We start from the raw sequence: 23,049 nt of genomic DNA on the forward strand, positions 1-23,049 counted from the left end.
AAAGAAAAACAAAGGAAATTTATCCTCTCACCTTGTCATTGAGGGCGCAATGGATAGAGCAGATATTTGTGACAATATTTTTGGCTTCCTTTGCCATCTCATCAAGGAACAGATTGACAGCAGATAGACTTCTATCACCAACATGATGTCTCTGTCAAAAAGTAAACATAATGTTCAGCATCATCATGTGGGTTCACAGGGTTAAGCAGTCAGTCCCCTGGGATGGGGAGGAATGTTTCTTTTTGTGCAACGGTTTACTTTATTTGATTTTATTGATTTTGGCTGTGATATTTCAAATAAAGATTTCAACTCCAAACCGTCTGACAGCTTTCTTTATTACTACAAGTAAGGTTTCATTAATTTTGACTGTAAGATTTCGACTCCAATCCGTCTGACTGCTTTCTTTATTACCTACAAGTCCATATCTCCTCTCAAACCTACGTACATACCACTGTAATTGCTCTGCAAATATTCGTTGGTAGTCATTTGTAGTCTGTGCTATTAGTACATCTTTTCCAGTGTTCATTGTAACATTATCAGTCTGCTAGAGGTTGTATTTTCATTGTTATTGTAAGTGTAATTTCCATATTAATTAGAAATGAGAAATAATTAATTAATGAAAAATAGGAATATCATTTGCATAAAGCCCAATTGTAAGCTATCTATAGAAATTGCAACATGATGATATGACTTACCTCTTCAGGGCAAAGGTCATGTGTGCAGTTCAAGAAATGACTACAGATCAGAGGGAAGGCTATTATATACCTAGACTGCGATGGCATATCTAAACACTGACGGAAAAAACTCTCAAAACAGCGGTTGTAGTGACTGCAAGTAGAAAGTAAAATACCCCTATTACTTGATTGCACATTCTTAATAAGTGTGAGTTGAAAATTTGAGGACTAGTTATTATCTGTCAGAGTTATGCACTCCAAATAAGGAGAAAACTCGGATAAGTCCTGACTTTTTATCCTGCTGGCTCAGTAAAACAATAGTGCCATGTAAAAAAATATATATATAATATATATATATATATATATATATATATATATATATATACAAAAATTAATAATACATGTAATACAAATTACTTCAAGTACAAAGTAATTACATGTACATGTAGTCTGATGACTGCTAGATGCATGATATAACACATATAATTACTTTTCACATGAAGTAATTTGTGATAATATTTATGATGCTCTGCTTTTAGAATCGAGCACTGCAATTTCCACTTGAACATCCTAAAACTTTGATGTACCAGTATATATATCCTTGTTCAAATCTGCCAATCCCAAAGATATTTTCTCTTGTCTGTCATAAACAAATACCCAGAGAGCGTATGTTAATTGCCTGCAATTCATTAAAGTAATATGTGATTTATATAATGCCACTTCAGCAATTATGATAGTTTCTCTGGCGTGTGAAAAGTGTCATTACAGTTAAAAAAAACCAAAATGCCAGGGCTAAACTCAACAAGAATAAATGGCAAAATGCCTGTCTTCCTAAAAGTCACATTACACAGAAAACATTTCATTTTTAACCTTTTCCTGCTGGACAGTAATAACTGTATCACTTCCCCATCAGCCACGTCAGTAAAAAGCGGTATTGAGCCAAAACATGACGTATTTTCACCCACTTGGCTTGGTATGTTATAGCATCTTTTGTCCAAAAAAAATCAACTTTACAATATTATATTTTCAATGGCCCTCAAGTGTACAGTATTATGTTAAAATACATCATATGGAATATGTTGTGTTTCATTACTTTTAACCATCTTGACCTGGTGGTGAAATATGGACTTGGCAGGAAAAGTTTTAAATTTTGGACCCAATAAGAAAATATCTCAAGTTATGCATTGTAATACTGACCAGAAAATACTGAGATCTGATGTTTCAACAAGCATTTCATCCAGAAAGTCCACCATCTTTGTGTGATAACATATTGTATTCAAAGTCTTGGCTAGGTCTCCATGCTCTTTTAATGCCAATGCTGCTTTGTTAACACTGGTGTAGGTCTATAATAAAACAGGTTGATAGTTTTAAGCACTTGTCTGAATGTTGACATGGTATATTCTGTCAAAAACCTCATAATTCTACCAGTAAGAAAAATAATTATGATTTAAAATCATTGAATGGATGGAACAAGTACCAGTCACATGATTTTACCATTCAAACTAATGGATGATTTATTCATCATTTCACAAGAGACATGTCCATTACATGGAAATGACATTAAAGGCATGGGTCTGGCATCAGATTGTCTTGCCAGGAAATTTACTAACTAGATTACAATTTCAATGGAAAACAAACGGCTATGACACCTTCATAATTCTCTTACAGACTAGAACAAACTTGATCCCTGGGATCGATTTCTCTACCTTTAAAGCACAGAACCAACCTTGAGATGAAGCTTCTAAAGTTTAAACATCTGTCAATTTTGCGTTTTACTATTTTTGCCGTTCTTTGCGGGATATAAATACTATTACAATTAGACTGACCAACATTGACAACTTATGTTTTGCAGCAATCTGTTTAGTTCCTCAATCTTACAGTAATTTACTCTGGCATAATTGTTTCTCCGACTTGAACAAAAACTAATTTCACATTTCTGTCTTTCAGTGCCTCACTTCACAAATACATTATTCGAACTATCAGACATTGAAATAATATGACAAAATAAAAACCAATATCATCAAAAAAAAACAATTTCAATACACTATATCTCAGGGAAAGTGTAGAAGCCATTAAATTCTCTCAAAATACACAAAACGTGATGATGAATTCTCAAATTACAAGGTTGTTATTGTGTTGCAATTTGAACACACTGACATGGTATCAGCACATGGATTTTCATGATTATAACCGTACTTGGATTTAACTGAGAATCTTAAGCTTTGAGCAGTGACAGACTTACTATTCAATGTATTCATATCATCAGATCAACACAAGCTGAAATTGGTGATGGTATATGAACACTGCGTTGGTCTTCAACTTTGCATATTTTTCCAAACAATAATAGTCACTGTGTATTCTGATACAAACAGGATCTGTACCACTGTGTCATGTACATATGTATTAGTCAACAATTGTCATTAAAAGCCTTCATACTGAGTCAGTCTTCCTTCCATGCACATGGTGACTAAATCTGCGTAAAATATTGCACAAGCAATGTACTCTACCTGCAGTCTGAACCAGTCCAGTCGAATTCCTCTGAAATCAAACAATTCTCCCTCTTCCACTGTAAAAACAAACCACAAAGTGTCAGTTGTATTATAATCACACCATCAATGCAATGCCTTGTGGTTTATCGCACTGGATTTACAACAATTGGATAACATATTATTTAAGAAAAAACCCATCACATTCTTTGCTGTTGAAATGGACACCTGAAAATGAATATTGCTGGCAAACATACCACATAACATGAACAAAGACACATTATAAATTTTTACAGAACACACTACTGACATTCTGATGTAAGTCCGATGCACATTATTGTTGTGTATACTAATCATTGTAAAGTACATGAAGATAATCCTAACCTTACCTTGCTTGACACTGAGTGACTGAATTGTGCTGACAAAAGATGACAGCATAAATGACTCATCTTCAGGACACACGGCTAAATTCTGTAAGAAAAGTTACAGTAACATGTAAGTTTGGCCTCATCATCTTTGATTATAAGTCATTGGTAGTTCAAAGCACACACACAGCATACAGTGAGAAGTACACCTGTAGCAAACATACAATCTCTAATGGCCTTACTCTTTGGCATTTACTGTTGTGGACTATGTTGAATACAGATTTCTAAACTTGATGGTGAACTAGGCAATCGCTGTTCTCGATAGCTTCATAATGTAGGTGATCGATGCAAATTAAATAATTTGTCAAAGACTTTGTCTGATAAGGAGAAAATTTATATACTTGTACAAAGTCCAGAATTATAAATTTATAGAAATCAAGGTTTCCTATTAGAAATCTCTGTAACACTAGATGATAGATTCAAATGCCATCTTAATAAAGGCTGATTGATTGTTTGGTGAAAACAGGCTGAACTCAGTGATATGACCCATGACATGACCTGTGACATGACCTATAACATGACCTATGACACAGTCAATGACATGACCCGAGATGTCACCCATGAACCTATCAACTCACATACTACAAGAATTTTACAAGTGAAGGCAAGAATTACTGTGGTACTATTGCAGGTGATCTTGGGTGCATGTAAAACTATTACTATCCCTTGTCAGAGGACAGGAAGGGAAAACAATGGCTCAAACTGTTACAAAACAAAAACCATACAAAAAAATGTTGTATCAACTTTGAAGACTATGTTTCATTTCATTGGTAGGTTTCAGCATAAAACACAAACTATAAATATATCAAGAAATATTGGGTTAAAATGTGAATATAATTACTGGCTTATAAGTACTAGAATTTTCAAAACACATAGAACACTAAAAGGTCATATCAACAAAAAGATAATTTGTTGATATTGATTATTGACATACATTATTTCCCTGAGATGTAACATTTTGCGGTATTTCTAAGTTGCTTTATATTGCGCATCACTAAAATCTTTATGGATGCAAAGAATGCATGAAAAAAAAAGAAATTGTTTCAAAACATTTCTGCAGAAACACATGCCAGGGATCACTGCAAAGGAGGCTTTACTTGAAGAAGTATCAAAATATATAAGAGCAGATAGCAATGTATGGAACACATCCAAAGGGTCAAAAATAAAAAAATCTAAATCCATAAAAACAAATCAAATTTCCATACATTTAAGTCATGCAGTTCACAGAAATCTTTTGCATATAGCTCTTTACTGAAAATAGCTACGGCGCAACAACTGAATATTTGCAAAGATCAAAACTTTCATTTTATATAGATTAGAAATGAAACAAAAATATTTACATATCAAGTCAAAAGCAAACCTTTCTATAAAGAGAGTCAATGTGAAGGTAGTTTAGCCTAGAAGGTTAGTTACAAAGACACAGGAAGATTTGGTTTCAAAGTTGTCTTTCATTTGCAGTTGAATACTACAGTACGTATTGATAAAACCATGCAACAATCAGCTACCAAAACACAATGTCCTTCAAAAGGTGAAATCTTGGTATAGGGAAGTAACTGGTACCTTTCGTCTCCAGTTGACATCCTTTTTCAATCAAGGATTCAAAATCAAAAGATCAAACAGAATCAGAGATGTCATTGGAGATGAGTTTTTCAAATAAACGATAGATATCAATTCATTAGATTATATCGTTCATAAATGACAGACACAAAATGACAGAAGTGTTATTTCTATTGATAACAATATATAACAAAATTAGCAAAAACTGAAAATATTTGGCACGTGTTTCTGTTGTAAGAAAATACATGGGTGAATATAAATGTTGATGCTAGTATGAATGTCAGAGAAATCCAAACACACCATCTGTAAAACCCATCCATTAATATCAGATACATCAATATGATTTGTAAATGTATAAGACAAGACAACAGTAGCATCAGAAATGATAGCACTGATGGATTACTGTTTGGAAAATAATGAGACATGGCAAAATGTCCTGTCTTTAGGTCGTTGCCATGTATCCACTGACACACAGACACTCTACGTGTCATTTTGGTATTTCATGTCATTACTTGTACTACAATATCCCTGTCTTACATTCTAAACATTTCCCTGCAAATGATACACAGTGTAAGAGACAAATAGTTAAAAAAATACCGCAATTATACGGTGTCGCTCAAATTTGATCAGAATTGGTATATACCAGTATGGGTACAAAAGATCAACGATAAATGTTGTTTCTATCTGTTCAGTGGAGGAAAATTCTACGTTGATGTTATGACAATTAATGATTTCTGCACAGTACAACCAGAAAAACAACAAGAAATATTTAAACCAGAAAAACAAGAATAACAAAAGTAAATATGGTCTGAAACTTTAGGTACTGGAGGTCAACTTCAGCAACATGTATAGCAGAAACAGCTAGCCCGTCTTTAAATAGGTCTGTGTAAGTTGTTGAGTTAGTAACAGTAGACAGTCTACCCCCCTCTACTGTCTATGGTTTGAGCAGGTCTGTTAATATGTAACAGTTCATAAACAATGACATGAAATGACTCAAGATCAGTGGAGTTGGCCTGTTTCTTACTGCATGCCATCACTCCTGCACATTTGCAGGATTTCTCTTTTTCTTACCTCATTTGCACATTTTTGACACTAACATGTTCATTTTAACAACGTCACATATCAACCCCTGCATCTATCTGTACACCAAATACTGAGATGGTAGCTTTGGCGGTATGGGAGCCTTTGTGTGTGATGGACATACATCCGCACATACATACCCACATACATACATACAGACGCCACCGACTCATCATATAAGCTCTTTTTTGTATTTTATATACAAAACCAAATATGAGCTAATAAAATCTCATTTCAGTATCGAATCATTTGCAAAACTCAATATGCTCTGTATCAATCTAAACAGAGTCAGCAGGTTGATCACAAAGTCTTGACATATTTAGACTAGTAACAGTGTAACAGTTAGTGTTAGTGTTACAGAAGACAATTTCAATAGCAATGACTTCTACAGCAATTCTTTCATGACATTTTAAAATAAAAAGAGAAAGCACTTCTCAATAAAGTCTACACCAAAACAAACTATCAATACATATGAAAATAATGTCAAGCCTTTCTACTTTCGTGTTTTGCGGCAGCTGCAAAGCTAGCATCATTGCTAAGATTCACCTGACAGCTTTTCAACTGGAATGTTACCAGAGATTTTAAGATGAACAAGTATCAATAAACTTTTAAACATAGCAGAGTATTGTACTGGTAGTTGTGCAGTGGTGTGTTCAGAAATTTTTCTACTGTTATTTTGACTGCTACAAGATCACATAGACATCACTTTCTGAGTTTATGCAATGAATATAAGAGGTCAAAACTTATATCTAACACCCTGCATACTATTGCTGATGGGCAGCAATTCAGAATCTGTGGTGTAGTACAGCAATTGCAGTGATGGCCATTGTGTAAACAAGGAGTTTATAAGGATTATTAATGTATTCCTTGTGTTGCAAATCATGAGGATAAAATCACAAAGTTGAGATTTGTTGAACAAAGAACAAAAAACATAGATGATATGCTGCAGATGATTGACAATACAGACACTGACTTGACAGATTAAAGGCAGATGGAAATGGCCTGCACAGATAAAGTTTCTTGGAGAATATTAGATAAAGTAATTGTACCTAAATAGCTTCAAGGGTTGGAGTGACGGTGTAATGTGAATAAACCATTTACATTTACTCTTTATTATAATTTATTTCATTGGAACTGATTGTAAAGCGGAACACAGATTACAAATATTTTCTGTCTTATTTTGGCTGCTGTCACTTTCTTCAAAACAAAAAATTACTGCATGAAGAATTATTTTTGTCAGCAATAGGTTAAATTTTATACAAGATATAAGATTTTTTCATTTGGGTGAAAGGTCATACAAATCAATTGTTCTATAAGCTCTACTTCTTTTGGCAACTTGTAATTTGATTCATTTTTTCCAACATCTTTCTCCAAAGTGTTAACAATTTTCCTTAGTTACACTCCCATTCCAACATATCCAATATTTACTCCACATGAAACTAAATGAAGCTGTTTATCTATCATTTTTATCAGAGTTTGCATCTAACAGGTAACAACCAACTCTTCCCATGAGATTATCATAAGACATATTAGTGAAAATCTTTTCTTATGGGGAAAACACGTCAGGTACAAAAAAGTTCAGAGAAGTCTTTCAATCTATTAGATCTTTTTGCTATAAGGATTGTATCATCAAGCAGAATGTGATGAACTGTGTACTAATGTAATACATGTGTGTTAGCACCATCAATTTTTACAATGTAGGCATGTTTTACAAAGTGACAGCCTTACCTGTACCAGGTTGTTGAGTACGATTGCATCAAATCCAGATAGATACTGGATGTAATACCGCTGCAACACCTGGTTGTACTTCCGAACCAGTGCTGGAAAAGAATGATATATCAGTATCAATACAGACACAGACATACACACAGACACATAATACAGACACACAGACAAACATTTGTATCATAAATACTGTGAGCAGTGTCTTCTTCTGAATAGTAGAATCAGTGTCACACTTTTCTACGCTAGTTAAAATCACTTCAAATTTTCTCTCACTTGAAGATACTGCTCCTAAACATCAATCAGGCTGAGACATTCTGTTACATCTTTGAAACTTTAATCTGGTATTTCTTTAAAGGTGAACATTAAATCAGTATTGTTGTTGTTCACTGTGTTTACACTGCAATGGTATGTCCGTCAGATTTTTCAGGATTCTTCCTGGAGGTAACAACATGAAATTTTCAGTGCAGTCACGCTGATATAACTATATCTTCCTAACTATAACAACAAAAAATGCACTTTTCAGACAATGTATTACAGACATTACAGTGTCCAAACACTCAAAGTCACTCATAATTCAATGTCTTTCAAGGAGCATACGGACCCTGACAGTGACATTCCTGATCCATAGAAACAAGGCATATCATATTTGGAATCATTAAATTAGTCAGGGAATATTTTTTGAACAGTACCTCTCAATTCTTCCATATGAAACAAGAGTTCAGGTAATTGCCGGTCTTCAAAATCTTCTGTATTTGGTCTGGCTTTACTTCTAGGTAATGGTGCCTCGTAATGACGTACCAACCACTGTACCTCATCACGAGCAAAGGATAGCGCCATGAAAACATACAACACCTTAAACAAACGATAAAATTGACATCAAGGTTTGAAATATGATACATGTAAGTGATGAACTTCTATTGAAAAATAAATTTGACATTTGATTTGACCACTTTGCATGGTAACCAATCATGATCTTATTGACTAATCACCAAGGTAACCAATAATGATCTAAATAATGTGTGAGAATGGCTGAAACAGCTACCTGAAAAAAATTACACATTAAAATACTAATTAATAAAAGAATTTCTAGTCTGCAATACACAGTTTGTTATCACTCCAAATCTCAACATTTACTTGTGAGTTACTGCACATGTTCAGTTCACCGTTTGCATGTTCTGTCGAAAATGCAGAAGCAACTTTCACTCAGGACATGTTTGCTGATTTTACCTTATACAGTATTGTATGCTATAGGGAATGAACTTCAGGAAATTTCTGGATTGACCATCCTAACAAGTCATTTACTGACATAATGGAGGCACATGAAGCCGATAAGTGAGAATTTGGTGGAATTTTGGGGTAATCCCTATGCAGTACCATGTTGCTGTCTCCATCATTGTGCCAATTTTGTAAACCCAAGTCATTCCTACACAGCAAAAGCAATGTTCATTTTGAGTCAAATGTTCATCAAACCTTGTGTGGGTATCAAACGTACAACCAATCAACATTATATGAACAAAGGAGTGCACTCTCAATGTCCTACAATGATAGGAGACAATGGAGGACACTGTTTTAAACTTTCCAGCATTTATTTTGATTGGGAATATGTCCATGATCTCTTATGTTTGAACAAAATCTTATGCTTGAACAAATGTATGAACGCCTCAAGTCCACCACAGAATATTATGTTTTTCTGAAATGTTAGTATGTGAATGCTTGAAATGTAACGTGAGTTCATGTTCTAAAGAATCAAAATACAATACAATACTGTCCATGGGATTCACAGGTGCTCAACAGCTAAGTTGTCAGCAAGAATTGGATATGTAATGGTCATACTTGGAATGTTGGTTAGGTTGACTATGGCCACTGCACTGTAACCTTTCAATGATTGCACTGCTCCAGTTTTGATTTTTTAACTGTCAGTTGTCTGTGCGTTACCTCATCTTGACCTTGTCTGCAATAGACAACTTAGCTACTCAGCACGCACACTGTCAAAGTTCAAAGGGTCATTGCAACTATGACTGTGCACAAAAACCTCCAAGTTTGGAGTGATAATCAATTCAATAATGAAGACAAAATGTAATGTTTTACCTTGGGACCAAGAAGTCCAGGTTGATCTGTCAGAATCAAAGAGAGTTCCTTCAGAGATGTTCTCAGATATTTTCGCCTTTCTTTTCGTATTCCACCTCTGTATAACATGTTTAAGATCTAAGTTAATGTCAGATTACTGAAAATGATACAGACATGCCCTACTTGATCACTCAGAACTACTTGAAGTACAATGAGTTTTAGTTGCATTACCTTTTTCACAACTTTGAATACAGTCATTGAGTGTGCTGGTCATCATACATCAATCAATGTAACTAACTCTAAAATAAATGACCTTATGGAAAGACAGAGTAAATTGAACTGGGCAGCTCAAACTAATGATGTATTGGTTGTGATGAATATTTAGACCATGGTCTTCTCCAGTGATAGCAGATGTGGTTTTAGAGTCTCCTACGGTGAATGGCTGATATGTGGTAACACAGAGTGTACAAAGCAACAGAAGGCAAGACTATTAAATTAACATGTATCAGCCTTAAGTAGATCATTCTGCGATATGATTAATAAGAGTTCCTTCTATAAGACATGCTTGATCATATCATGGAAATATATTGATGAGTGTTTTTGTGAAATGATATAATTGATGAGCATTCCATCTCCAAATATGTTTGAAAGAAAACAAGAAATGTGTATCTACGTTGTGACTTTGAACACAAAAACGCAGCGTTACTAAATAGCCTTTGCGACGCCATATTTGATCATGTAACAAAATATTTATGGATGGGTATACCAGGGTTGAAGTTTGTTATACAATCCTATCATACATGTCTTAGTATTACAGAGGCATATTTATGATCAGATGAATAGAAAGCACAGTGTTTCTAATAAACCAATTAAAAATTCAATGTCAACAACAGTTTGCAAAGTGTGACTTTAAAGGTATACTGTCACCGTTCCTTTTTTGCCACAGTTACCATGGAAAGGGAAAATCTAACCAATCACAGATTTTAAGCAGGTGGCCGCTTTTTAAAAACAGCGCCCTCACATAGGCATTTTGAATACCAAGGACACCCCTTTGACCATATATGGGCATATTTAGATTACAGGTGACTGTATACCTTTGATGATGTTATCATGAGAGCCGTCTGATCTTTGGATGATGTCGATTTTATCTGATAAACACGAGGAATTTGGTTTTACTCTTGACTAGCCTTGACTGAACATGTCTGAATAGTGGCTATAGATGCTTTACACTGAGAGGCAGACAGCCACATGCAAAAATGGCAGTACTGCCAGCAATAGGTCAGCATTTCTGGATTTTACACTTTGCAATATAACATTGAGAGACAGGATAACTGTTGTCTTCAGGAAGATCAATAGAAGATATTGAAATGACTTACGCTGTGGTTATTGCTGTAGAACAACATTCCTTGACTAGGGAAACCATCTTCCCTGCCCTGTTGTCCAAAAAATATACATGTAAACATTATGAGTTGATTGTGTTTGTTTTAAATGATTCACAGTTCTATGCTTCGCTCAGTAATAAAGTATTAAACCCAATATTCAGTCTCAAGAAATAAAGATATAAAAATTCAAATGGTTTGACTTCCAAATAGCTCAGTGGAATACAAATGACAAGTACATGGCATGTAAAATAACTTGTAACACAGAACAGTATTGCAAGACCAGAATAACGGCACAGAACAATGTCCTCAGTAAGAAAATCAGTGAATCTGCAAAAAGGTCAAAAATAAAATGAAGACTTGGTATTAAACTAGGGGTCTAAACATGGGGTCTTGAGGGATGGCCCACCTGACTGTTTTTGGAGATTCAGTTTGTATGTTAATAACAAATATAATATTTGTTAAAATTGTGCATTGCATGAATTTTACAAAAAATATGCAAAGTGTGCATTGTTATGTAAATTGATCACCCATCTGTTTTTCCAAGCTATTGAGAACACTGAGAAACTGTTGGTTTTTGGAGATTTGAATCCAAGATACTTATATTAGCAACAATACACTCTTACAGTAACCTGACAGGGACAAACCCTCTCAATGACCCACAGTCACTTACCTTCTATTGATTTTCACAGTGTCCAAAAGTCGATTACACTCACATTGACCCCCATCACTGACCTTTTGTTGACTTTCACATTGACCCACAGTAAATTACACTCACAATGAAACCAGTCACAGACCCTCACACTGAAGCTACAGAATCACATTCTATATCTCTGTCACTGACCTTCACTACAATATCCATTAACCCTACATCTTAGAATTATGCACACCAGTTCCCCTACCCTTTAAGTTACAGATTCTTTCACTATCCTTCACCTTAACCTTTACCCTGTTTGTCAATGACCCTCATGTAATACCTTACTTACCCTTTGACAGATTCAAAGAGACTCTCAAGATGTTTATGATGGAGAAGAACTTCATCACGGAATAGAGTGATACACCAACTGCTCTGCAATACTTGGCGTAGTAATTCTGTCTGAGGTGTTCCTGGCTGAGTGATCTTCTGATAGCACAGCATGAAGCCAACTAAAACATTTAAGGCACACATAATAGATAGTAAATACATCATTTATGAGTTTTGAGTTTGCTGGTTGATTTCGGTTTTGAAGAACTACCAGCAGATGGTATCTCTGCTGAAATCTCTACAACAGGCAAACCATAGCACACAACACACACAGATATCTTCTTGACATGGACATAAGACAGTTTGCAAGTTCTTGAGATAAATACCCTGGGATTTCAATTACTAAGCGTTGGTTGCTGGAGGAAATATTCAACATACCCAAACATAGTGAATACTTTATTTCATTTGTGAGTAAAATACATCAGAATGTAACTCAGAGAATAGGGACATGAAATTTCTGACCATAAGTATCATATCATCAACATGAAAAGTTTTGACAATGTTTCCACTACTTGTCATTTGGTCAAAAACATCTTACATTTATGGATTGTGTAAATAAGATATCCCTCCCTTTCCAAAGGATGGCTTAGTGTTGGTGTCTTGGTAAACCCTGTTTTCTAAAAGCATACAATGTACTTTGCATTAATTTCATTGAAATTTTGATGGATTTTTGGCAAATCTCAAACATAGGGCCAATGTCCCTGAAGCTACTATAGACATGCAAAATTAAGTATTTCCTGACTGTATGAAATTATCTCACTAAGGTCATCTTAGGGACCTGTTAACCAAATATTAAAGCTGTCTGAACAGCGGTTTTGAAAAGACAATGACATAGTCCCCCACTTGAAATAGGGGAGTATTAGTCTTGATGGGGCAGGTAAATGTGGTCTTTAAGAAGTATCACTGGAGTGTATATGTTGAGATCTATGGGCACATAGGTCTATGTTGTTTTTCCCAATTTGAAACACATGAGGCATGTCTAAGTTATGGTTCTAAATCGGGAAAATAGATCAGACCTCTAGCTGTACTGGCCATCCAAGAAATACATATGTGGATAATAAATGATGTCCAAGATGTGAAATCTTAAGGTCTAATATCCTATCAAAATTGGAGGGTATAGAACTTGTGGTTACTGAGTTATGCATATATGTATAATCAAGGTAAAAAGTCATCGAGGTCACGTGACATTTTGAAAAAAAAAAATATATTGCTAATTAATCCCTATATGCCAAAAATCAGACATCTAGCTCTATTTGCTTGCCCAGAATTAGATATGTGCATAATCAATGAGCTAAAGCGTGTGTTGTCATAAGGTCGCCCATCCTACTAAATATATAGGGCATAGCACTTGTGGTTACTTATATTTTAGGTAAAAGGTCATAGAGGTCACATGACATTTGATCAAAAAATTTCTATTCTATAGTTATCCCTATATACGAAAAATCAGACATCCAGCTCTATTGGCTTGCTCAGAATTAGATATGTGCATAATTAATGAGGTACAGTATGTGGCATCATAAGGTCTTCCATCATACCATATATGAAGGGTGTACCACTTGTGGTTACTGAGTTATGGACTAATATGTATATTTCAGGTCAAAGGTCATTGAGGTCACGTGACATCTTGTCAAAAAAATTGTATTGCTAAGTTATCCCTATATACCAAAAATCAGACCTCTAGCTCTATTGGCTTGCTCAAAATTAGATATGCACATAATTAATGAGGTACAATATGTAGCGTCATAAGGTGTCCCATCATACCATACATGAAGGGTGTAGCACTTGTGGTTACTGAGTTATGGACAAATATGTATATTTGAGGTCAAAGGTCACTGAGGTCACGTGACTTTTTGTCAAAAAAATTGTATTGCTAAGTTATCCCTATATACCAAAAATCAGACCTCTAGCTCTATTGGCTTGCTCAAAATTAGATATGCACATAATTAATGAGGTACAATATGTGGCGTCATAAGGTGTCCCATCATACCATTTATGAAGGTTGTAGCACTTGTGGTTACTGAGTCATGGACAAATATGTATATTTGAGGTGAAAGGTCACTGAGGTCACGTGACTTTTTGTCAAAAAAATTGTATTGCTAACTTATCCCTATATACCAAAAATCAGACCTCTAGCTCTATTGGTTGCTCAAAATTAGATATGCACATAATTAATGAGGTGCAATATGTGGCGTCATAAGGTGTCCCATCATACCATATATGAAGGGTGTAGCACTTGTGGTTACTGAGTTATGGACAAATATGTATATTTGAGGTCAAAGGTCACCAAGGTCACGTGACATTTTGTCAAAATATCTGAGATATCATCGTGAATGGAGGGACATGACCCAATCTATAAGCCCCCTGGACTTCATCCGTGGGGCTAAAAACTGTGTCACCGAATCCTTTTTTGCTATATGAATACGATGAGAAACTAAATTTTTATTTTACTTGGCCTTATACATGGGATTCTATGCAGAGCTGACTTATACATGGGAGTCTATGGACTGCCTTATACATGGGAGTCTATGGACTGCCTTATACATGGGAGTCTATGGACTGCCTTATACATGGGAGTCTATGGACTGCCTTATACATGGGAGTCTATGGACAGCTGCCTTATACTTGAGAGTCTATGGAGGTGAAAACTAAAAAGTCCTCTAACATGGCCAAAATTGATCGCATTGTGAAACAAATCGACATGCATCTGTATGGGGTAGGGTACTATCCTTGTGCAAAGTTTGAAAGAAATTGACCAGGGCATGTCTGAGATATCTGCGTGAACGGACGGACGCACGCACGCACGCACGGACGGACGGATGGACATGACCCAATCTATAAGTCCCCCCGGACTTCGTCCGTGGGGACTAACAAGCGACCCAACAGTTGACATAGCTCTGCTGTGTTATGTAGGGAATAACTTTTTGTGACACATGTATTGATGAAGAAGGTGGATATCTTTGATAGCTCATTTCAGGATGTCCTGACCAAAAATGGCAAAATTAGCTGCAACAATACAAAATTGACGATTTCATCGTAATTTTAACATATTACATTAAGATAAAGCCTAGGATACCTGTATACCAAATATCAAAGCTATCAGATGAGTAACTTTTGAGAAACAAATATTTTGACCAAAAACGGCAAAAATTGACCCAAAAATACAAAAATTGAAGATTTCATCAAATTTCACTATATCACACTGAGAGAACCCCTAGGAACCTGTATACCAAATATCAAAGGCATCAGACAAGTAGTTTTTGAGAAATACATTTTTGACCAAAAATGGCACAAATTACACCAAAATTACAAAATTGCAGATTTCATCATATATCCAATATATCATATTTAGACCACCTGTAGGAACCTGTATACCAAATATCAAAGCTGTCAGACGAGCGGTTTTGATGAAATAGATTGACCAAAATTGACAAAAAAACTCCTTAAAAATACAGATTTGCATACTTCATCACAATTTGAACAAATCCAAGCTGGGTTATCCCTAGGGACCTGTACACCAAATAACAAAGCTGTCTGACCAGCAGTTATGAAGAAGATTTTGTACCAAAAACGCTTTTATTGGCGCTAATTTGCAAATTTTCAACAATATCAAAAAATAAAAAAAAAGTTTCTCATAATCATAGTTTTCATCAACACAACAAATATCAAATCAGTAAGTACTGCGGTTCTCAAGATATTTGAGTGGACGGACGCCTCACAAACGGACAAACATACATACATACATATACATACATACCGATACATACATACATACATACATACATACATACATACAGACTGACGCCGGACGCCGGACGGATACCCATCCCAATAGCTTCTATAGTCTATAGTAGCTAAAAACTACACAGCATTTTCAAAACCCATGCTTACCAGTTTTTCAAAGTGGTAAATGCATGCCAATAGAATCAAACTTGCCAAAGTTCATTGGTTTTAGGTTCTGATTAATTAACACTGATGTGAAGAAACCTGCACGAACAATACAAATTTTCATCTGCCAAGAGTGGCCATCTGAAAAGTTGTAAGTATTACCAGCTGCATGTGTGTGTGTGTGTGTGTGTGTGTGTGTGTGTGTGTGTGTGTGTCGATCCTATTGCCTTGAAAGCTAGACAACTTTTGATGGATAGTGAAAAAGGTTTTAATAGTGGAGTTAGCAAAAAACGCCATAGATTTCCAACGATAGCTATGCGAGGAAAGTTATTTTTGATTGTTGAAGAATGAAACTGTAAAAATGTTTTTAATTATGTCATGAATGAAAAGTGTACACTTTTACAAACCCTAACAAAAAGGGTAACGAGTTATAGGAATACACTGCTGTATGAATTATTATCATAGCATATGTAGTACTAAATGCATTCTTGATCTTATGACATGAAACTTTCAAAGCCTTTGTCAATGACAACTACCCTGTATAAGAAATACCTCTCCACTGTACTGGTAATACTTACGGACTAACCAGCGTTCCATGACATCCAGTGACAGATATTCACATGGCATCTACAGGTAGAAATCAAAGTAGGAGATAACATTGTCAAACTTTGGAAACTTGAACATAACATAGAAGACTTTGAAATTCATATTTATTGGATAGTTTCTTTGAATAGTGAACTGTAAGTCATTTGGTAGTATCATTGTGATCACACTGGCAGAACTGATTGTGACTTCCACTTGTTATAGTAACTTGACATTGACCATTCCATAATGGTGAAGTTATCTGTTTTTATGTAACTTTAAAGAAATTTTATGTATAACACTCTCCCCTTTGTAGCAAGCACTTTACCCTATAGGAACAGTTGGTCAGCAGCCTCTGTTAGATGTGTGTGTATGTGTGTGTGTCATAAAGAGGAGGGGACTATAGAGTATAGAAAACTATCTGAAAATGTGTTGGTAGTGCATTTTAGAGAGAAATGAAACTTTTACAATATCTATGCCTTTAATCTCCTTACATGATGGTTTGTCTTGAAAGAGAAAGTTACTCACTGTATCACACTGAGCAGGATTCAACATATGAGCTGGTGTTGTCACAAGACTCAGCATGTTGTGGGCTCTCCATTTATCAGCGGTTAGATTTCTTCTTGGATAAACTAACTGCAATGATGTCAATGCACTGATGACCAGCTGAAACATGAACAGATACAGTTCTGTCATTTACACAGACAGTAAATCATTACATCACTGCAGTACGATTGTTTTGCCAAAAGTTCAATATTTTGTAAAGGGTCATTATTTTTGTATGTCCATTGAAGATTTTTGTTTTAATACCCAAATCATGCTGAAACAATATTTAGCTTACAAGCACAGCATCTAGATTTGCAAAATGTGCCAATATTATTGACATTTGAATTCCAGCCTGGCCTAAAATTCACCTATCAACAACAACAATGTAGTCTACACATGTACAGGCTGAGTTGAAATCTAAACACAGTGTATCTCAACATGCGTTAGGGAACTGCACAAGAAACTGTAGTTGACATACAAAACAAAAATAGTGAAAAAATCATGGAAGGTTACAGCTTCTGACAAGGTCATTGTAATATGCTGAAGTGAAAGTCTAAAGCTTTCACAGTGCTGCAGCACAGAGAAGCAAAGACGTGATACAGATACTTACATTGGAATGGGGTACAAACTCTTCACACAGCTTTTTCAAAGGATGTTCATAATCGATGATCATCTGACCAAGTCGTGGAAAGTGTGGATCACTGTAACACAGTTTGCACATTAAAGTGAGAAATTACTTTTCATTTGATGATTGAAAGCTACATAGAAACTATCCCTTTAAAAGGCACAAAGTCGTTACCAGTGCAATCTTTTCAATTTCATAATTCTGCAATCTTTGGCTTGAAATACAAGTACAGCTCTGTTACAGTCTTAAATACCTGGAATTTGATGTAACAAATGCAACATTGGCGATGAGAACTGGGACCATGCAGTTCAGAAACATCAATTACAAAGATATGTTTGAGGTGATGAAATATTCCAGCTGCTAGAGACCAATGCTGATTCTGAAAATGTAAAACATCTTCTAAACATGCACTCATTTTTAAAGTCTCCATTTTACTGGTAAAACTATTTTTATAAATCTTACCTGCTACCATTTACCATTTCATATGCATAGTTGTAGAGACCCAACACAGCTTTCCTATCCTCAACTCTGGCAAGCAACAGCATCAATGTTGTGTATGTTACAACTAAGTCCAAATAACCCTTCGTCAAATCAAAGTTGTTTGTCTGAAATTTAAACATAGTAAGTTATTAAAAATGTTGCAGTGTGAAATTTAAACACGGTAAATCATGAGAATTACTTATGCATATATAATGATCTCTTTTGAAGGAAGAAATGGTATACAGGAACAAACAAATAAATTGAATATGATTGAGGTATTCCAGCTGCTGTATGTAAATAGCGCTGTTCACGGTTACAGGTTTGTTACTTAATATAGCTGTATACACAAGACATTGGACACGCGGCTTGAAATGCGTACAAATTTTATCAATGTTGCATGCATGACTGTTTTTGCAGCTTGTACTCTGAGTCGTGAAAATGTTTTTTAGTATTCATTGTTACACTAGCAGTCGCCTACTAAGATGTGTTTTCGTCATTTTTGCATGTGTAATTTTCAAAAGCGTAATCTAAAAATGCGGAAAAATTTATTTTTGCATATTAATGAGAGAACAATAACACAAACTGTAAACAGCCCTATTCCAAACTGAGTAGTGTTTGTCTGTGATCATTTGGGGTATATTTGAAAGTCTGCGATTTGAATATAAATGTGCCTGAACTGGCTTTGCCTAGTTTAGAAGTCTGTACTTTACAGAACCATTAACATTAGCATCAATATTGGTTTGAACAAAGGGCAAGAGTCATACACATATATTTATCAATCTTTCCATGACAGATGTACTGTACATTGTTGTAAAAGTACTCACAATATCAAAATAGACTCCACATGCATCCATCGTTGTCAGTAACTCCTGTGCATGATCCTAGCAAAACCAAATAACTCCAATTACAATTGCAGGTACAGTATGATAAAACAAATAGGTACACAGTCTTCCAACAAGAAATGAATACTTTCAAATTAGCCAATGAATGCATCCTCCTCCAAATACTCAGGCAGGAATCACAGGAGTAAAATGCCCATATTCATGACAATACAAGTGATGCATACAAACTTTCTGTTCTACTTGAAGAAATATCATCACAGAAAATGTCTTTCTTTAAAAATTCATGAACTAATTAAATGACATTGTGTACCAGCAGGCTTGCATAATGACACTAGATGAGATTATGTGGCTTGCTTCAAATTAAAATGAAAAGAATTAACCAGATAGTATTGGTTTGAATTGATACATGTACAATGTGTGTCACATACTTGTGTCAAATACTTGAGTTACATACCTTAAAATCCAATAAATCAACAAATGTGAAGTAATAAAGGGATAGAGATTTGACAATATCGCTTTTGATCATTGTCACTGGATTCAACTCTTTCTGTAGAATGTAAAAAACAAGGAAATCCTAATATCAGATTGGTAATGGACAAATCCAACTTTTGTAAAATGTAAACTTTTCAGCCAGGAAAACACACCCTATAAGGAAGGCCAAGAAAAATAAAAAGATTGTTTCTCATCCTCGCCCATGTCAATTCAGACCCACCCGTCAACCTTTTTTCTGCTCATGAGGAAATACAATTTTTTAAAAAAAGAACGCAAAACTATGCGACGATAGTGCATGACACAGTGCTGTATAAAACAGAAATGTAAACATAATAACTGACACTAACATTCCATTCAGAACAGTGACTGTCCATTATGCTGTCATAACTGTGCATTACTGCACTAAAAGTCAAACCACAGAACTGTTGCTATACAAAAATACTAAAGCAACACTGCTGTGCATATATCTCTGTGTGCATTCCTGTGTTGTTTTCATGTTTTTTGCGCGTTCTTGTTGGTTGAAGAATAAAAAAAAATTGAAAAGAAAAAAACCCGCATCACTGCATCATTTTTGCAATATGTCTAGGAAGAGAAACAACCTTTTTATTTTTCTATGCCTAACATCATGTTCCAGTATTGATTACTTTGATGTGTGCATATGGGACTTCAATACAATGTATATGATGATATGTATATATCCACAGGTAGGTTAGTGCACTACCATGTGACATTTATCTTGTTCACATTGGCAACCCAACTGAAATTTGGGCCGACGCAAAATAATTGTCCTTTTGGGATTAAATTTGGTCCGTGTCCACACTGACCGGTACCAGAATTAGGGCCGACGTAACTTTACCTTCCTTTGTGACCTCTGACCTGTCAAAGTTCAAAATGGCGCATTTGAATATGGCACGCTGTTTCTACTGTTCATGATTTTCCTGTGTTTTTACGCACAAGAAGGGCAAATATGACTACCACTCACCCTTTTAATCATCGGAGAGATCTTCACCATTTATTGGATGAGCATATGGTATATATAAGACCGCAGTGGAGAAATAACCAGTGCGCGGCATTTTTGACATGCCTCTCTAGTCTATTACGTGCACTGTGGAATCGAATGACATGGTCTCGTTTGCGGAACAAAGGTTGGTGGGAAGTTCAGCGTACATGGGATGATATTAAAATGTAAAGACTGGATTGAAAACTTTCGATAGGTGTAAACTTTAGTTTCAAACGTCGTTTGTTTTGTGCGAATAGTGTGACTAGTTCAACTTCGATCCATAGCGGAGGCCTGGTCAACTGGGACCAGGGCCGACGTAACGTGTCCACACTGGCGATTTGCGTCGGACCAAATTTTGCGTCGGCCCTGAGTCGGCCCTGAACCCCCCCTTCTAACCGGGACCAAACTGAGTCGGCCCAGGGCCGACTCAGCGTGTCCACATTGGTTTTTTACGTCGGCCCCGGCCCTGGTCGGGACCTGGGCCGACGCAAAGTTGTCAGTCTGAACGTACTTATTGTCTCCTCTAAATGTCTCTTTCACGCCAGTGATATCCAGTTTTGATAAGGGACCGTCTCAGATTGTCGCAGAAGTTCAAGAAACGAAATTTCTTCGTTTAGATCAAAACCCCCTCCCCCCTCCCCCTAAACGAAACTTCAAAAGTGCGAAATGTTCATGTCTGCCTGAGAGTACAATGTTGAATTTTGCTATAGCTACTAAAGACGTATTCCCCTTGCCACATTACAATTAAAGTAAACGATCAGATTTGAGTACTAACAGGGCATTTTACCGCATAAAAGTTTCATTTTATTTTACTTTCCCTTTTTACATCTCTTGTGCTGTTCTTTGTCTTTGTGAACACGTAATTTGTACTTGGTAGGGGCGGTAATAATAGCGAAAAACTTTGACAAGGGGGCCAAGGCATGTTCAATCATATTAAAACGACTATGACCACGTGCATAACAAGTGGGAATAAAGACATCTAGTGGTTAGAGCAGACGCTTATATATAGCACATTTTTTAAAAAAATGATACTTTTTGTCTTTGTATAATTTGATGAATGGAATGTTTAGGATCCGATGTTCCTATTCGGTAAATTGTGTTTGGGGCACAAACGAGAGGGAAACAGTTATAAATTTGTTGGCACGAGTGTGCAGTTTTCTTTAATTTAAAATAAACACACGAAAACTTGTGGTCACAAAATAAAAGTGCGAAAGTGAAGTTCACTAATTGAATGGAGGTCAAACCCCCCTCCCCCCCTAAACGAATAAATTTCGCTTTTTGAACTTCTGCGACAATCTGAGACGGTCCCTAATGCTGTACCACGTATATTTGAGCTATGGCCTGCTGATTTTGAAGATTTACCAATTATTATACTCTATCATAACAACTGATTTATAAATTATTACCACTAATTGCTAGGTCAAACTGTTGAAGTATAGGGCTAATATTGGTACTTCCAATAATGATTAAAATGGTCAGTAAACGTACTCACATGATTACTCTTGTCCACATTGGGGAATTTTCTGACAATGAATTTGATGCTGCTTTCCAATGACCTGTCTGACAGGAATGATGGCTTGGATTTGGAATCTTGACATGCCTGTTTATACAAAACATAAATAAAAACAAAACACAAATAAATACAAAACACTAATCTATAAAACTCTCCAGTGATACAACATGCACAGCAGAGGCACTTTATCCTCGAGTATTGAACACTAACACACTGTAATTACTTCCAACCAATGAATCCGGCTATGGCATTTCATTCATTTCAATTTATGATACATGATCATCAATGACACAGTGAATGCATAATCAATCATGAAAGATTTCAAAAGCAACAATTTGGAGTTCACATTCTTTCTTGTGGAGAATTTCAAAAACTTGTTGCTAGGATTCACCTACGTGAGAGAATACAGTGACATATCTGAGTTATGGATTTGAACTTGGAAAATCATGAAACACCATAAGAATTGAAAACATGTGAGATACTTTTCAAAAGCCTAATGGATCAAGTTATCAAATAACCCTGTGCATATACTATTACAGGAGACATTTTAATTTTTGATCCATCATGAATTGGTCACTATTCATGATGGATGAAATTGGTTCAAAGCAAGCACAGCAATTTATGATCTTGCATTTCAAACCATCAGAAGCATGCAAGTTAAAAGTTC

At 35.6% G+C, this 23,049-nt stretch overlaps 1 protein-coding gene across 1 annotated transcript in view; it reads right to left on the reverse strand.

Moving 5' to 3' along the window:
• LOC139114728 (nck-associated protein 1-like) overlaps positions 1–23,049 on the reverse strand; it is a 38,399-nt gene that overhangs the window by 13,234 nt on the left and 2,116 nt on the right. The window contains exons 2-18 of the mRNA XM_070676603.1: positions 22,362–22,469; positions 19,832–19,924; positions 19,360–19,416; positions 18,518–18,660; positions 18,041–18,131; positions 17,413–17,550; positions 16,881–16,929; positions 12,380–12,539; positions 11,391–11,447; positions 10,036–10,132; positions 8,637–8,799; positions 7,951–8,042; positions 3,550–3,631; positions 3,182–3,240; positions 1,872–2,017; positions 696–828; positions 32–151 (exon numbers count right to left, since the gene is read on the reverse strand). Of these exons, the coding sequence (XP_070532704.1) occupies positions 32–151; positions 696–828; positions 1,872–2,017; positions 3,182–3,240; positions 3,550–3,631; positions 7,951–8,042; positions 8,637–8,799; positions 10,036–10,132; positions 11,391–11,447; positions 12,380–12,539; positions 16,881–16,929; positions 17,413–17,550; positions 18,041–18,131; positions 18,518–18,660; positions 19,360–19,416; positions 19,832–19,924; positions 22,362–22,469 (1,788 nt within the window). The remainder of the gene's footprint in view (positions 1–31; positions 152–695; positions 829–1,871; positions 2,018–3,181; positions 3,241–3,549; positions 3,632–7,950; positions 8,043–8,636; positions 8,800–10,035; positions 10,133–11,390; positions 11,448–12,379; positions 12,540–16,880; positions 16,930–17,412; positions 17,551–18,040; positions 18,132–18,517; positions 18,661–19,359; positions 19,417–19,831; positions 19,925–22,361; positions 22,470–23,049) is intronic.

This window comes from Ptychodera flava, chromosome 16 (genome assembly GCF_041260155.1).
Source record: "Ptychodera flava strain L36383 chromosome 16, AS_Pfla_20210202, whole genome shotgun sequence".
Classification (NCBI taxonomy): Eukaryota; Metazoa; Hemichordata; class Enteropneusta; family Ptychoderidae; genus Ptychodera; species Ptychodera flava.